Source organism: Tamandua tetradactyla, chromosome 17 (genome assembly GCF_023851605.1).
Source record: "Tamandua tetradactyla isolate mTamTet1 chromosome 17, mTamTet1.pri, whole genome shotgun sequence".
In the NCBI taxonomy this organism is placed as follows: Eukaryota; Metazoa; Chordata; class Mammalia; order Pilosa; family Myrmecophagidae; genus Tamandua; species Tamandua tetradactyla.
In genome coordinates, this window is record NC_135343.1 from 28,260,532 (window position 1) to 28,277,682 (window position 17,151).

Consider the following 17,151-nt stretch of genomic DNA (forward strand, 5'->3'; position numbering starts at 1 on the left):
CAATAAATTATAAAACCTAGATGAAATGAATTCCAAAAAAATAACAGCTGCCCTAATTGGTACAAACAGAAATAGAATAATAGAACAAACCCGCAACCATTAGAAAAACTGAAATGGCAGTCAACCTTCCCTTGGTTCCAAGCTCCTAACCTGACACAAAGAACCAGGACCAGATGATTTTACAGAGGCCATCAAAATTTCAAAAACAGATATATATATATATCTTACATGTTAGTTCAGAAAACAAAACAAAAAGAAAAATTCCCCCATTCATTTTAGAACCTTGATGAAATAAACATAAAGATTGGAAGAGTTGAAAGAAGACTGCCATTATTTGCACGCAGTATGATTAATTAGCCAGAAAATCCAAGGTAATCAACAAAACTAACTGAGGATAGTTATTAGATGCCAGATCAATAGATAGAAACAACAGCATTAAACTATAATCAGCAGTAACTAACTACAAAGTATGCTAGGTAAGATTCCACTTATAACAGCGATAAACACAAAAAAGTATGTAAGAATCACTCCAAAAATGCATAATATCTGAATGTTCTGCTTCTAGTAATGGTAGAAATATTTAAATTAGAACAGTATTTCCATAGATAACAACTATATTCCCTGGAATACATATTTAATATGAAGATACTGGAGAGTATCTTCATACTCAATATTAAAGCAGACAGACACTGGCAAGGAGTACATACTAGGAAAGAAAAGGCACTAAGTGAGCTACCTAAGTTTTCAGTCTGAAGGTAAGCCCCATTCTAAGCTACTGAAAGAAGTTTTACTGGCTTGAAGAACCAGAAGACAGAATTAGGGGCAACCTGGCTACCGAAAAGAGAGGGGTGGGTAGGAGGAATCCCAGAGACAGCACTCAAAGTCTCAGTGCATGAACTCTACCCAAATGCCTGGCTGACTCCTGACTCCACATACGCAAGGTAACAATGTCCTTAAAATACATATGACTACTTAAAGTAAAGATTATAACATTGTCTTGCAGGGTTTTTAATACATGTAGATGTAATTCCTAAGACAAATACAGCATAAAGGACAGAGGGGGCAGTAAACAGGCCAACTCTTTGCAAGGGTTTCTTCATTTTATGTGAAGGGGTATAAAATTAAGTCTAAAAAAACTGTGAGAAATTAAGGATGCATACTGTAATCTTTACAGTAGCCACTAAAAAAATAATGCAAAGAGGTATAACTAAAAATACAAACTGACAAATTAAAATGAAATTCTAAAAAAATATTGCGGTAGGGGGCAGTCTCAGTGTGGCATCCCACAAATACATCCTGTGCTCAAAATCAGATGTGTCTGCCTGGTGGGATAAAACACAACCCCCTGGCAGATAAGAGAACTGCTAGTACATTGTTTCCCTTACTGTCCTGAGCTCACTGCAGACAGTCTGACTCTGGTGGGCATGTTTTATGATATCCAGCTCATACCATGGTGGTATAACTGTCCCTGCCTGGAGGAAACAGGGTTCCTCCACTGTGGCAGCACACAAATACAAGAGAAGGGTGCTATATGTAGAACATATCTCTGTGTCAGCCACAGTTTAGACCTGCTGTCTGTGGGGAGCTGATGCCCACTGGTGAAGATGACCTTGCTCTGTCTTTTCTCTATGTGAATTAAACATCTTTCTGTTAGAGCCTGTGTGAATCAGTCTTTTGCTGGTAACTTTAACACATATTTTGGAGTGGGTAGACATCTGTTTAGATGTCTAACATTCACTTAATCTTAAAGAAGGCAGAATGGAAGAACAGAGAAGCAAAAAACAGAAGGACCAAACAAAAAAAATAAAATGACAGCCCTAAATTTAGTATCAATAATTAAATGTGAATGGGGAGATTAGCCCTGCTCCACAGAACAGTTAGAGAAGGGACAGGAGGGTGACTGAGGCAGTGATTTGGGAGTGCGACTGACCTGAGAGGCCTTCTGACCACATGCGGCAGCCCTGGTGAGAGGAGAAAGCTGGAGTCTGGCGCAGGGGCAAAGAGCCACAGAGCCTGCAGGAGTGCATGGGCAGAAACGCAGGACTAGGAAGTAAGGCAGGCCACATTCCATGGGCGCGCTACCAGTGCAGCCCCGTGACCAGAGACTCACCCCACACTCCATGCACCCAAACCTCATCAGCTGTTTCCATTCCCCATGCCCCAGGCACCCCCAACCTACCAACCCCCAGTGCATGTACCTACCCCCCACCACCATCCCAAGTGCAGCCCAACCCACCTCTCCTGCTCACCTTCCGAGCACTACCTCCCCTTCCTTGTTCCCTGCCGGCTACTGCCAGCATGTAAAAGTTGCGGGCACTAACCTCCACACCTAGGCCACCCCTGCACCCCGTCCATAGTGTGGCATAGCCTCACACCCCCATCACTGAGCTCAGGGTATCATTTGCAGCACTCCCAGGCCCCCACATGCACGGGCCCCCAATCATATCATTTAGCTCTGGGAACCGCACTTAACAGCAGTCCTAGAACAGCACATGTGCACAGCCCTCAGCTTTACTTCTTAGCTCTGAGAAAGTGCCGACTTGCGCAGCCAGGTCACAGCTGCCGCCAATCCACAAAGGCATAATGCCGACCTGCTGCCACAGCTCTACACACGTGCACAAAGGGCCCCATTCCTTCGACCATCGTATATCAGGGTTACCCCCCTTAAACTGGTGTACCTGCTACATCCTCCCTGGTCACTGGGTGCCCATGTTCACAAGCATCAGTGTAACATCCCCAACCTGCGCCCATACCTGCCCGGAAACAAATCACCATACTGAGTGCCCCACCCTGTGCCCTGCTACCTGTTGTACAACCATCCTACAAACACAAGGCCTTAGACGACTGAAAGAAATCAACTCCCAAAGTAAATCAATCAAGATATTTACAAGCCATGAAGACAGCAGATCACTAAGCATATCACAATGCAGACAGATACAGCCCTGCCTAATGACCACATTAAAACACCAGAGGAGACACAGACGTTGGAACAACTAGACAAAGATGTTCATACAATGCTACTGAATAAAATAAGTGGGATAGCAAATGATATAAAGGAGGTCAAGAAGACAGAGAAGAGCACAGAGGAATTTGAAAGAATAAACAGAAAAATAGAGGAAAACATGGAAATTAACTGTGATTAACTACTGACCAAATAAAAAACATACTAGAGGCACACAACACCAGATTTGAAGAGACAGAAGAAAGAATAAGTGATATAGAGGACAGGATAATTGATTTCGAAGCCTGCAAATGGCAAACAGCAAATGGCAAAAAAGAGAGAAAAACTTCAATGGGAACTCAGGGAAATGATACACAAAACAAAGAGCACAAATATAAGAATCACTGGAGTTCCAAAAGGAGAAGAGAAGAGTGATGGGCTAGGAAGAGTAGCAGAGGATATAATGGGGGAAAACTTCCCAACCATCATAAATGACATAAATATACAAGTCAAAGAAGCCCAAAGAACTCCAAAGAGAATAAATCCAAACAGGCCTTCCCCAAGGTACATACTGTCAAATGTTGAAGAGAAGCAGAAAATCCTGAAAGCAGCAAGAGAAAAACCATCTACCACATACATGGGAAAACAAGACTGAGTTCAGACTACCCCACTAGCATGCTGGAGGCAAGAAGGCAGTGGTATGATATATTTAAGATCCTGAAAGAGAAAGACTTCAAGCCACGAATTCTATACCCCCAGCCAAACTGTTCTTCAAAATTGAGGGAGAGATGCCTAGAGTGTATAATGATAGTAACTAAATATACAAATTCAAAAAATGTTCTTGCATGAGGAAGAACAAAGGAATGTCATTACTGCAGGATATTGAAAATAGACAGTAATTAATATTTTAAAATTTCAACTTATGTGTGAGACTAAAGCAAAAAACATTTGTTTTGTACAAAATTTGTATTTTGACTAGTGCATTTCCTAATATAACTTATGTAGATAGCTTAACTGAACACCATAAGTACACGGAACCTTGAGTAGGGCATGAGATTTTGCTGGTTTGTCCAGAGCAATGCCCTGATAAATCCCAGAGTAATTTGATCAGTGAATAAAAAAGTATTTGCAAAGTCCCCTTGGAATGGCAAGAAAGGGGGAAAATTCAACTTCCCCAAGTTGAATTCTTGATATTCTCACAAGCAGTGTGGACAACCAAAGCAATAGGCTGAGCCCTCAATCTTGGGGTTTGTTCATATGAAACTTAACCCCACAAAGGATAGGTCAAGCCTACTTAAAATTAGGCCTAAGAGTCACCCCCAAGAGAACCTCTTTTGTTGTTCAGATGTGGCCTCTCTCTCAAGCCAACACAACAAGCAAACTCACCACCCTCCCCCGTCTACTTGTGACATGACTCCCAGGGGTATGGACCTTCCTGGCAATGTGGAACAGAAATCCTAGAATGAGCTGAGACTCAGCATAAAGGGATTGAGAAAAATCCTAGAATGAGCTGACACTCAGCATCGAGGGATTGAGAAAACCTTCTCGACCAAAAGGGGGAAGAGTGAAATGAGACAAAGTGTCAATGGCCGAGAGACTCCAAACAGTTGAGAGGTTATCCTGGAGGTTATTCTTACGCATTAAGTAGATATCACCTTGTTATTCAAGATGTAATGGAGAGCTGGAGGGGACTGTCTGAAAATGTAGAGCTGTGTTCCAGTAGTCACGCTTCTTGAAGATGATTGTATAAAGATACAGCTTTCACAATGTGACTGCATGATTGTGAAAACCTTGTGTCTGATGCTCCTTTTATCTACCTTGTCAACAGACAAGTAGAACATATAGAATAAAAAATAAATAATAGGGGGAACAAATGTTAAAATAAATTTAGATTGAAATGCTAGTGATCAATGAAAGGGAGGGGTAAGGGGTATGGTATGTATAAATTTTTTTCTGTTTTCGTTTTAGTTCTTTTTCTGAATAGATGCAAATGTTCCAAGAAATGATCATGATGATGAATATGCAACTATGTGATGATATTGTGAATTACTGATTATACATGTAGAGCGGAATGATCAAAATAGGAATGTTTGCATTTGTTTGGTGTTTTTTGGCATTTAAAAAAATAAAATTAAAAAAAAAAAAACAAACCACAAAGCAGGAGTAGCTATACTAATATCAGACAAAATAGACCTTAAATGTAAAGACATCATAAGAGACAAAGAAGGACAGTATATACTAATTAAAGGGTCAATTCACCAAGAAGATTTAACAATCATAAATGTTTATGCTCCCAATCAAGGAGTTCCAAAGTACATGAGACAGAAACTGGCAAAACTGAAGCGAGCGATAGATGTTTCAACAATAATAGCAGGAGACTTTAATACACTATTCTCCTCTATAGATAGAGCAACCAGCCAGAAGCTCAACAAGGAAATAGAGAAGTTAAATAACTTGATAAATGGATTAGACCTAACAGACATAAATAAGTCATTGTACCCCAAAGCACAAGGTTATACATTCTTCTCTAGTGTTTACGGAACATTCTCCAGGATAGATCATATGCTGGGGCACAGAACAGGTTTTTATAAATATAAACATACTGAAATCATTCAAAGTACTTTCTCTGATCACACTGGGATGAAGCTAGATCTCAATACCCACCTGTTCTAGTTTGCTAGCTGCTGGAATGCAACACTCCAGAGATGGATTGCTTTTAATAAAAGGGGATTTATTTAGTTAAAAGTGTATAGTTTTTCAGAGGAAAGGCAGCTAACTTTCATGTAAGGTTCTTTCTTACATGGGAAGGCACAAGATGATCTCTGCTAGCCTTTTCTCCAGGCCTCTATGTTCCAGCATCTTTCCACGGGGTGATCCTTTCAGCATCTCCAAAGGCCTGGGCTGAGCTGCGAGTGCTGAGATGAGGTATTTAAGCACCAGCCAATTAAATCAAACATCATTCACTGCAGCAGGAACGCCTGACTGCAAATGTAATCAGCAACAGATGAGGTTCACATGCCATTGGCTCATGTCCACAGCAATAAAACTAGGTACCTTCACCTGGTCAAGTTGACACCTGAACCTAACTTTCACATCATCAAAGACTGAGAATATTCACAAATACATGGAGATTCAATAACATACTCTTAAACAACCAGTGGGTCAAAGAAGAAATTGATAGAGAAAACAGGAGCTATCTGGAGATGAATGAAAATGAGAATACAACTTATCAGAAATTAAGGGATGTGGCAAAGGTTGTGCTGAGAGGGAAATTTATTGCCCTAAATGCCTACATTAAAGAACAAGAGAGCAAAAATTGAGGACTTAACAGCAAATTTGGAGGAACTTGAGAAAGTACAGCTACTTTCTAACCCGAAAGCAAATAGGAGAAGAGAAATAACAAAGATTAAAGCAGAGATAAATGAATGGGAGAACAAAAGAACAACAGAAAGAATCAATAAAACCAAAAGTTGGTTCTTTGAGAAAATCACTAAAATTGATGGGCCACTAGCAAGACTGACAAAGAAAAAAAGAGAGAGGATGTAAATAAAATCAGAAATGACAAGGGGAGCATTATCACAGAACCTGAAGAAATAAAAATCATAAGAGGATACTATGAACAACTATACGCCAACAAACTAGACAACTTAGATGAAATGGACAAATTCCTGGAGACAAACAAACAAGCTATACTGACTCAGGAAGAAACAGAAGATCTCAACAAACCAATCACAAGTAAAGAGATTTAATCAGTCGTCATAAATCTGTCTACAAAAAAAAGCCCAGGGCCAGATGGCTTCACAGGGGAATTTTATCAAACATTCCATAAAGAACTAACACCAATCCTGCTCAAATTTTTCTGAAAAAACTGAGGAAAAAGGAACTCTACCTAAGTCATTTTATGAAACTAATATCATTTTAATACCAAAACTGGGTAAAGATGCTATAAGAAATGAAAACTACAGGCCTATCTCCCGAATGAACATAGATGCAAAAATTCTCAATAAAATATCAGCAAATTGAATCCAATAGCACTTAAAAACAATTATACACCATGACCAAGTGGGGTTTATACCAGGAATGCAAGGACAGGTCAACACAAGAATATTAATGTAATACAGCACATTAACAAATCAAAAGGGAAAAACCACATGGTCATCTCAATTGATGCTGAAAAAAGCATTTGGCAAAATTCAGCATCCTTTTCTAATAAAAACACTCCAAAAGATAGGAATCAAAGGTAACTACCTCTATACACAAGCAATGACCGATCTGACGAGTCAGTTAAGGAAAAAATTCCATTCAAAATAGCAACTAAAAGAATCAAATACTTAGGATTGAAATTAACTAGGGACATAAAGGACTTGTACACAGAAAACTATATAACATTGCTAAAAGAAATCAAAGGAGATCTAAATAGGTGGAAAGACATTCCCTGCTCATGGATAAGAAGGCTAAATATAGTTAAAATGTCAATTCTCCCCTAATTGATCTACAGACTCAATACAGTACCAATCAAAATTCCAACAAGCTACTTGGAGGATTTGGAAAAACTAACTACCAAATGCATCTGGAAGGGAAAGAGACCCGAATACCTAAAAGCATCCTAAAAGAGAACGAAGTAGGAGGATTAACACTCCCTGACTTTAAAATCTATTATAAAGCCACAGTAGTCAAAACAGCATGGTAATAATCAGAGGCTTATAACACAGAATATAGGGGACTTAGAGATACATAGAAGCTAGAGATAGGTAAACTGTCAGCTCATAAGGTTGAATTCCAATGTGAAAATAGACAGGAGCAAAGGCAATTCTCTAGTGAGTCTAGAAGTAATATTACCATACCAAAGATGAACAAGATTGAAAGCGGTTGTATATACCTATGTGTTGCACTGCTTCACACTAGATATATGAATGCGTTCTCATAAGAATTACTTCAAAGATATGATTCCTGTATAAAGAGTGTTTAAGTCCAGGGTACAGTGGGAAAACTGCTATTGCATGCTATGAACTATGTTCAGAATTAAATCATCAGCACTACCACAGCAACAGCAGAGGTAAATAATGGGGGTAGGGACAAGAGTTAAGAGGAGGTTTAGATTTCCTATTTGGCGAAGGTGGCTTATTGGTTTTCTTTCTCTTGGGAACAATGAAATTATTTAAAATTGAGAATGTTGATGAACTGTGGAATTTGGGCCCTCTACATGAGGCCCAATGAATGCAGGTGGCTGAAGGATGAACTGAGGAGAAGTAGATTGGCGAACGATGGCATCATACTTATGAACGAAGGTTGGGCTATTACAAAAAGAAACAAAGTCATGAGGCATGCAATGATGTGAATGAACATGTGGGACATTTGGTGAGACAAAATAAGCCAGAAACAAAAGAATAAGAATGGTAGGTTACCTTTAGAAAATGCTTATAAGAGAACAGGGGCCTAGATTGCAAGCTTTTAGATCAGATACATTAAGTCCGGGGTGGTGATTATTATTTCTGGATTTTGAGAGGCTATATGTAACCTGATATTTAGATATAAGAACAAAGTTCTTATATCTAAATGAACAGGTTGGGGTTAAAGTAATTTTGAACATAGGGGTAAGGAAGACAATGTCTATATTTTAGAATTACACATACTCTTTGAGACCAATGGAAGAAAGGTTTATTTGGTCTGGAACTGATATTTTATGTAGTGCATAATGTAATTCAACCTATCTGTATAGCTCATTTGAACAACTGAAACACAGGATTCACAGAATAAGAAATAGGTCCTGTAATTGTGTATAGATTATTGTAATGCCTGGAAACATCCTTGAATATATTAAGCAGATAACCAAAAAATATTGGCAAAGTCCCCTGAGGGAGGGGAGAAAGAATATGGAACTATTAAACCTCATCATTAGGGAATCCCCTGATATTGTGTCAAACTTTACGGTAAATTAAAGTTTGCCAAATCAATAGGCCATGCCCTCAATCATGAGAATTACTCTTGTGAAGCTTATGTAGGTAGTGGAGAAGCTTAGACTACCTATAGGGATGCCTAAGAGTTACTTCTGGAGGATCTCTGTGGTTGCTCAGATGTGGCTTTAGTCTCTATAAGCCAAAGTCTGCAAGTGAAATCATTGCCCTCCCCCCTATGTGGGACATGACATCCAGGGGTGAAAGTCTTCCTGGTGACATGGGAGATGATGACTCCCAGAGATGAATCTAGCCCTGGCACCGTGGGATCAACAATTACATCCTGACCAAAAGGGTGAAAAGAAGTATAATTAATAAAGTACCAGTGGCAGAGAGAGTTCAAATAGTCAACAGGCTACTCTGGAGACTGCTCTTACGCAAGCCGCAGTTACACATTGCTACTTATCATAACCTGCGAACCCCCAACCAGGACCATTCCAGTCAATCCTAAAGAACACCTAGGGCAATATATAAGATTCTACAAACTTTCCAGAAACCTACAACCTCCAGATGGGTCCCTGGTGCAGATAAGTCCTGAAACCTAGGCCAGCCTTTCCAGAATATCAGATGGTTCCATCTTTCTACACCATGTTGGTTACAGACCTTTCCAATGTTGGAAATTTAGAATTGCCATAGCCCAAATAACCCGAAGGAGAGGTATGGAAAGATCAAGAGTGATGGTAGAATTATACATAGAGGATAGGACTTAACAAATGAATGTGAATGCTGAATCATTGGATTGATATCTCTTTTAGTCTCCAGTATTTTAGAGCAGCTAGAAGTAGAAACCTAGAAATTGTAACCCATGTCAAACTCTGAAATATGTTCTACAACTCATTGTGGTACTGTGCTTTGAAATTATATAGCTTGTTTGTATATATGTTATTTTTCACAAAAAAAGAAGGAAAGAAAGTCGATTGTGATGATGAAAAAGTATTTAAGCCCTATAGCCTCCTATATTCTCGAGCAGCTAGAAGGAAAAATATGAGAGGACTGTGTGGTGGCCTATGACAAACTCTGGGGGCTGTCCTGTGACAGTTTGTTAAGGAGTGCTTTGAAAACCATTGTTTTTTTATTCCTTTGCTTTGTATATATGTTATACTAGACAATAAAAAAAAAGTTAAAAAATGTCAATGGATTAAATACTCCGGTTAAAAGGCAGTGACAGTCAGACGGATAATAAAATAAGCAGAATATATTAAGGGAGACATTTTTAAAACTTTATTAAAGGGCATGAAAGAAAACTTGAGTCAAAGAAGAGCGAGACTATAGTTACAGTAAAGATGGGGATTTAAATGGTAAAAATACAGTTTATCTCTGATTCAATCTATATATTTAATGCAATTCCAATATAAATCCTAGACAAATTTTCTGAGGACTTGATATTCTGAAATTTATATGAAGGAACAAATATACTTGAATAGCTAAGACAATTTTTTTTTGGTGAGGGGTGACGCAAAGAGGGAGAATATGTCTTCTAGAAACTAAGGCATAAGATCCTAACCATAATAATTGAACACTTTCATACTGGCCCAGACACTCACAGAACAGTGGAAAATAACAGGTAAGAAATATATTTATAAACTTAGAATGAAAAAGGTGACATCACAAATCAGTGAGGAAAATGGATAATTAGTAAATGGTGTTATATAATAGGCTCACTATGGAGATTTCCACTTCACACCATGTACAAGAATAAACTCACAGTAACAGATTAATGACTTGAATATGATAGCTAAAAGTATAAACCTAATAGAAAGAAAAAGCAGGTATATAATTTTGTGAATTTGGGGTAAGGAAGAATTTCTTAAATGAGACTTTTAGAAACATAAAAAACACAAAAGTGAAAAAGTTAAGGAAGGACTACATTAAACCAGATTTAGGTTTACTCTAGACATATACTAAGGCTATCTTACACAAAGATAAAAGACAAGTGCAGAGAGGGAGATAATATCTACAGTCTGGTTTATTACTGAAAAAGCATTATTATTTCAAACCTAAGAAATTATCGCAAAATAACAGTAAAAAAGATAGTAAAACACTCAAAAAGGAAAAAAAAGAAAAAAAAAGAGGTCAAAGGATATGAAAAGGCAATTCAGAAAAAAAGAAAACCTGAACAGGTCCACCACGTATTGGCACAACTCTAGGGGACAAAATTTATGTGAAAAAAATGCCTAGAAGTGTGTAGCCCCCAGTGTTTGATATATATCATGACCCTATTGAATGGTTATTATATACAGAGGCTCACCCTTAATACTAAGTATGAAAATGCAAATAAAAGCAAGGAGGTGCCAATTTGAACCCATCAGAGAGGCATGAATTAGTGGTTAAAATTTTTTGATTAAAGTAGTACACATGTCTTCAGTTCACATATATGAACAAAAAGAATACATGTGAGTACAAGAGAATGGTTGTCCATCAAAGGGAAGAGAATGGGACTGAGATATAAGCTAAAGTGGAAAAACAAAAGAGGTACTTGAACAGATCAAAAATGATAGTATGCTATAAACTTAAGAGTATCAATGACTCAATTTTTTATACTTGAGATTTAAAAGAAAAACACAATAAAACACCAAATAATTCTGGAAAATGTAAACTAATGAATAATGACAAAATCAGATCAGAACTGCTTGGGGTGGAGGAATAGGAGCAGGAGAAAGGGATTTCAAAGGGGGATGAGGAAACTTTTAGGGATGATTAATATGTTCATTATCTTGCTTGTGATGAGCTTCTCAGTTGTATTATATGTGAAAATTTATCAAATTATATATTTTAAATAATGTGCTGTTTAATTTAAGTCAATTATACCTCAATAAAGCTGTTTAAATATAAAAAAAATTACCAGATGATAACCTGAATAGATATTTCATATGATAAAAACCTACAGCACCTAAATTAGATACTTTTATTAGATCTAATTAAGCAATGCTAAATCAGCAATTAATTGTAGCTTTTAATGTAATTACCTGTGTTTGTCCCCTCTGAAATAATGCTGATCCATGAAGAGTTTTAAACATATCTACTTCACAATTTATATTCCTAAGTGAGGTCAAATCTCGGCCATCACACCTACAGTAATAAAGGAAATAAGTATATACAATGTGATGGAAATCAGAAAATCACATATTGTGTTTTTATCCCTCCCATGAAATTTTCAATTCTAATTGCATAACGGATACCTAGGCTCTATTCTAAGACTCATTGTATCAGAACCTTAGAGCTTGTGATCCATGCAGCTATATTGTTAAAAATTCTACAGGTAATTCAGATGTATAGTCACTGCTCTACTCACAACACACACACACACACACACACACACACACACACACATTTTGTCAATACATCACATAATCTGCACATTTCTTCTACAATGTTTCCATTTATAAGAGAAATGTCTTAACTATTTCTAATTCACTTGAAAAAAATTTCTGGCTTTGGACAACTTGCCATTTTCTAGGCAACTTGCAGAGAAAATGCATGCTTCAATTTCATCAAAAAAAGATGTTTACCTTTTATATTCATCCAAAATAATATTTCTAAAAACCTCCTTTGAAACAACATTGAAGGATTCTATTATTTCATATGGATCGACATCTGGAAATTTTTCTATAGAAGAAACACAAACCAAAACAAAGATTTCCTCTTTTTTTTAGAAGACAAGAGTTCTCTTAAGTTCACAGCATCAAATCCACCAACTATGGGAATAAAACAAGAAAGTTGACTCTGAACATTTAGTCCCCATGCAAACAAAGTAGATGAATCAAATGTTCTCAAGTAGGTAAGAAACACCAAGTATTAAGTAGTTCAATGTATTGTTATCAGGAACTTGTTTCCTTTCTACCAGAACAAGAGTGCTCTGAAAGAAGAGGTCCCTATTGTCAGATATTAAGTTACCTGACAAATCCAGGCACCCATATAATGAAAAGTTCTAACAGATTTAAAACTAGTCACTCTCACTCTTTATCTTAGAAACTTGATCTTTATCTGCAAATTGGAAAACAATTTTTTTACACATATACAAATATATATATATACACATATATACACATATAATTAATATCCAAACATCACTGTCCTATCAACTGAGAAAGCCAAGGAATATTCTACCATGCATAATACAAATACAAAATCACTTTTAAATAAAGCAAAATGTTTTATACAATTTCTCATTCTCAGTAAATAGGATGAAATGCAATGAAAAAGGACTACATTTTTCCAATGGCATTACAGGTAATGGCCTTAAAACCAACTTCAAAGAAAAATCACTGAACAGCAGAGTGTTTATCTTAAAATAAGAAAATTACTCAGGTGAGTGGATATTTGTCCATCTGCAGAAAAAATAAAAACTTTGTCATACTTGGTTCACATTAAGTTTATTTGAGACTGACATACAATAAGATCCTTTGTTTAATAATGTGTAGAGAGAGCTGAATTATCAAAAATCTCAATTTTACAATTCTACATGATATCAATAACAATAGCACCAACACTTACTAAACATTTACTATATGTGAGGCATGGATGTGAATCTCATTTAATTCTCATAAACCAGATATTATCAGTATTGCAACTTCACATATAAAAAACTTAGGAATTTTTAAAAGAGTATCTTTTGGTTTTTCATATGACAGGATACATCTATCTAGATAATAAGAGTCTGATCCAGAAAAGACAGGGATATTTTACATTGAACTAACATTCACTAGGCACCCAGTATGTGTCAGGCATGCGCATATAAACTAATTTCACACTAACCGTGTGATGTATTATTATTGGGAGCTCACTAAAAACAAAGCTGAGAAGCAATAAGAGAATGAGAATAACAAGGTTTCACACACCCCCCCATACACAAAATTCTATTATTTCTTTTAAATTCAAAACCAAAATCTACCTTTTAGCTGTTCCTCGGTATCTAATCTTATCTTGTTAACAGCTTCATCTCTGGAAATCTAAAAGAAAATTCGCATCAATTGTTATACAGATAGCAATGTTTAACACTTCTATTTGTGAATTATTATATAATAAACACATTGTAAGAATACTCAGATTTCTCTGATAGCAGTATTCTTTAAAAGATTAGAAATGGCAACTGATTTAGGAGAAATATTGCTTGTATACATCACTCAAATATATTTGTACATTTCCTTAAAATTTGTATTGATCAATATAGGAAGAATGGAGAAGCATTCAGCTAGGCTTTTCTTTTTAGCCTTCTGTTTAGAAATGTTTCATTAAGATAGAGCCAACATTCATAAACACATTTACATGGGGTATGATAAAAAAGAATTCTTAGAAAAATTATTTAGGACAAAATTCAGGTATACATACTTTATCATGTTCAAAATCCGTAAAAACTGCATAGAGTCTTTCCAAGGCAAGTCTGTTTTCAGCAGAAAATAAATGTTAGCATAATAATATCCAGAAACATGAGACAATTTTTGTTATAGATAAAACTGAAATATTTATTAACAATAAATCAAAATTATTTAAAAACAACAACCATTTCATAGGGAATTAAAATATAAATATATTGCTATATTGCTGTTAACAATGTCAATTCGTTTACCATGAGACAAAGTAAATTTTAAACATAATAGCAAATTCAAATATTTGCAAGAATAAACACATTCCTTGAAAGCAACAGCCATTTAACTATCAACTAAATGAAGAAAGATAAGCTATTTAATAACTAATGTTAGGGATAATTGCTTAGCTGCTTGAAAATGAGAAATGAAATTAAAAAAACCCAAACTAAACCCAGTTCTGACTCCTAAAAGAAAATAAATTTAAAAATGACAGAAAAGATTAAATGCATAAAATGAAATCACAGAAGAACGAAAAGAAAAACAGGAATAAATATTATGTAATCTTGGGGTAGGACTTCAAAGCCCAAAAACATCAAGAAAAATACTGACACATTTGACCAAATAAAAATTAAAAATCTGTAAAGCAGAAACAAAACAAGTAGATTTAAAAACCTCACAACAAATCCATCAAAAGTAAGACTGAAACATAAGCTTGGAAAAAATATCTACTATATATTTTGCATTTTTAAATAAGTATATTTTTAATAGAAAAAACTATTTTCAATTTTGAAAATAATTATAAACCTTAAGTTAAATCATGGACTAGGGTTAACAGTACAATTACAAAAACGTGCTATCATAAACTGTAACATGTTCTATACCAATACAAGGTGCTAATAATAGGGTGGTATATGGGAGTCCTGTATTTTATATGCATGATTGTTCTATAAACCCACAACTTCTCTAATAAAGAAAAAAAAAGTTTTAAAAATTATATATCAGTAAGACTGAAAAGAACTAAATCTTCACATTGCTCATGTCATTCACCAGGAAGGACTTTACCAGTGACGTATTAGCAGATCACCACACTCTGACTTTTCAGTCCAATAAAAATTTAATTATGCCTTGCATTTTCCTGCATGATCATATTTAGGTAAAAAGTTGAGAGACATATAGACTATAACAAACACTTTTATATTCAGATTTACAAATTATTTAAGAATGAAGCTCATATCTAAAACCCGTATTTAGAACCTTTCTCACTACCTCTCAAAGAAATCACTTAACACACTGTACAGTGTCCTCCTTTTTTCTTCTTGCTTTTAACTGTTCAATTAATTCCATCTTAGATTTTTCTTTCACACACACACACACACACACACATTCTCTTTTTCTCTTTTAAACCTCTTGTTTTTTACTATTCTATCCATTTTTCCTCAATTATTATAGGAAACTCTTGATTATTGGGGACAGATTATATAATTACTTAATTTCTGACTGACAGCTGTAAAACTGAGACTAAGGGGAAAAACATCACTTTTCAATTTATTTCAAATAATATGAAATAATTTTCTGGTGATTCATTCACATTTATTGAGGGCTTGCCTATGTGCCAGGCACTGTTCTAAGCACTGGGTATATACTGGTGATTATATCTGATTTCTTTTTGAGACCTTCATCAGTTTCCTCAGGTATTCAAACATTTTAGGCTTTATTCTCTTTCTTCCGAGACAGAGATATATGGGGATTATCTGAATCTCAGCCAACAGACTCACTCTTCTGAGATTCAAACTTAGGACAACACAGCAGGAAGAAGGAGGTGGGTTTATTCTTTTCTAAGTGATAGATATGGTATTTATAACAATGACTTAAAACTGAAGGGTACTATTTATGAACATTAATGCATAGAGATTTTGTGGAAAGTATTTTTTCCCTGAAAAGAAATAAAATCTGGTGACAATTTTATACTTTCTATTATACAAACATGTTCTTACTTATGAGTGTATTTCACAATCTCGGGCGAAGGGGTAAATAACTTCTGAGGTGTCCTCTTGGTAACACCAATTTCTCTTACCAACTGCTGTATACCATGAATTATTTGTTGGGTATACTTCATTCCTACTTTGATAGCATGGCAAAAGTCCTGCTGCAAAACATTCTCTGCAGAGGCTTCCAACATGACTATTTAAGGGGGAAAAAAACAGAATGATGCATTCATTAACCTTTTACCAACAGTGTTTCAAACACCATGACATGACACATACTACAAATTAATTTTATTTTAAAATTTATATCCACCTTTTGATTTCTTTCCTCAGAATCAATACATTTACAAAATGTTAAAAAGAATAAATAGAAAGGCAAACTAACAAAACAAATAATCCGTAAAAAATTACAAAAAAGAAAGCAAACAAAAGCAAAACAAAAATGAATACAGAAATTCAAATTTAAAGTTTTTTTTTTACCGTGGTCATAAATATATATCACAATTTCCCATTTTAAAACATTTTTAAGTTTACAAGTCAGTGGTATTAATTACATTTACAATGAGTACTACCATTACCACCACCATTATCAAAATGCTTTCTTTACGCTAAGCAGAGAAACTGGACCCATTAAGAAATAATTTTCTACTCCTTCCTCCCTCCTAGCCCTTAGCAATCTCTAATCTACCTTTGTTTTATAAATTTGACTATTCTAGACATTTCATAAGTGGAATTGTGTTTGCATATGTTATCATTATACTTTAATATACTTAACCACATTATGCTTTCATTAACATTTATTATTAACTGACTCAGCACTTTTAAGGCTGCTAAATATAATCCTGAATGAAAAAAAGTTCTGATGTGTTTTATATGTCGGAATTCCATCAACTAATGTTACTACACCAAGAATAAAATCCTGTCATAATTAATGATGATTGTAAAAGCTGTTGATTTTATATATA

At 35.5% G+C, this 17,151-nt stretch overlaps 1 protein-coding gene across 1 annotated transcript in view; it reads right to left on the bottom strand.

Annotated features, from left to right (window-relative positions):
• Positions 1–17,151, bottom strand: part of PNPT1 (polyribonucleotide nucleotidyltransferase 1) — a 71,111-nt gene that overhangs the window by 31,929 nt on the left and 22,031 nt on the right. Inside the window, exons 9-13 of the mRNA XM_077134272.1 lie at positions 16,196–16,382; positions 14,224–14,275; positions 13,787–13,844; positions 12,405–12,501; positions 11,862–11,964 (exon numbers count right to left, since the gene is read on the bottom strand). Of these exons, the coding sequence (XP_076990387.1) occupies positions 11,862–11,964; positions 12,405–12,501; positions 13,787–13,844; positions 14,224–14,275; positions 16,196–16,382 (497 nt within the window). The remainder of the gene's footprint in view (positions 1–11,861; positions 11,965–12,404; positions 12,502–13,786; positions 13,845–14,223; positions 14,276–16,195; positions 16,383–17,151) is intronic.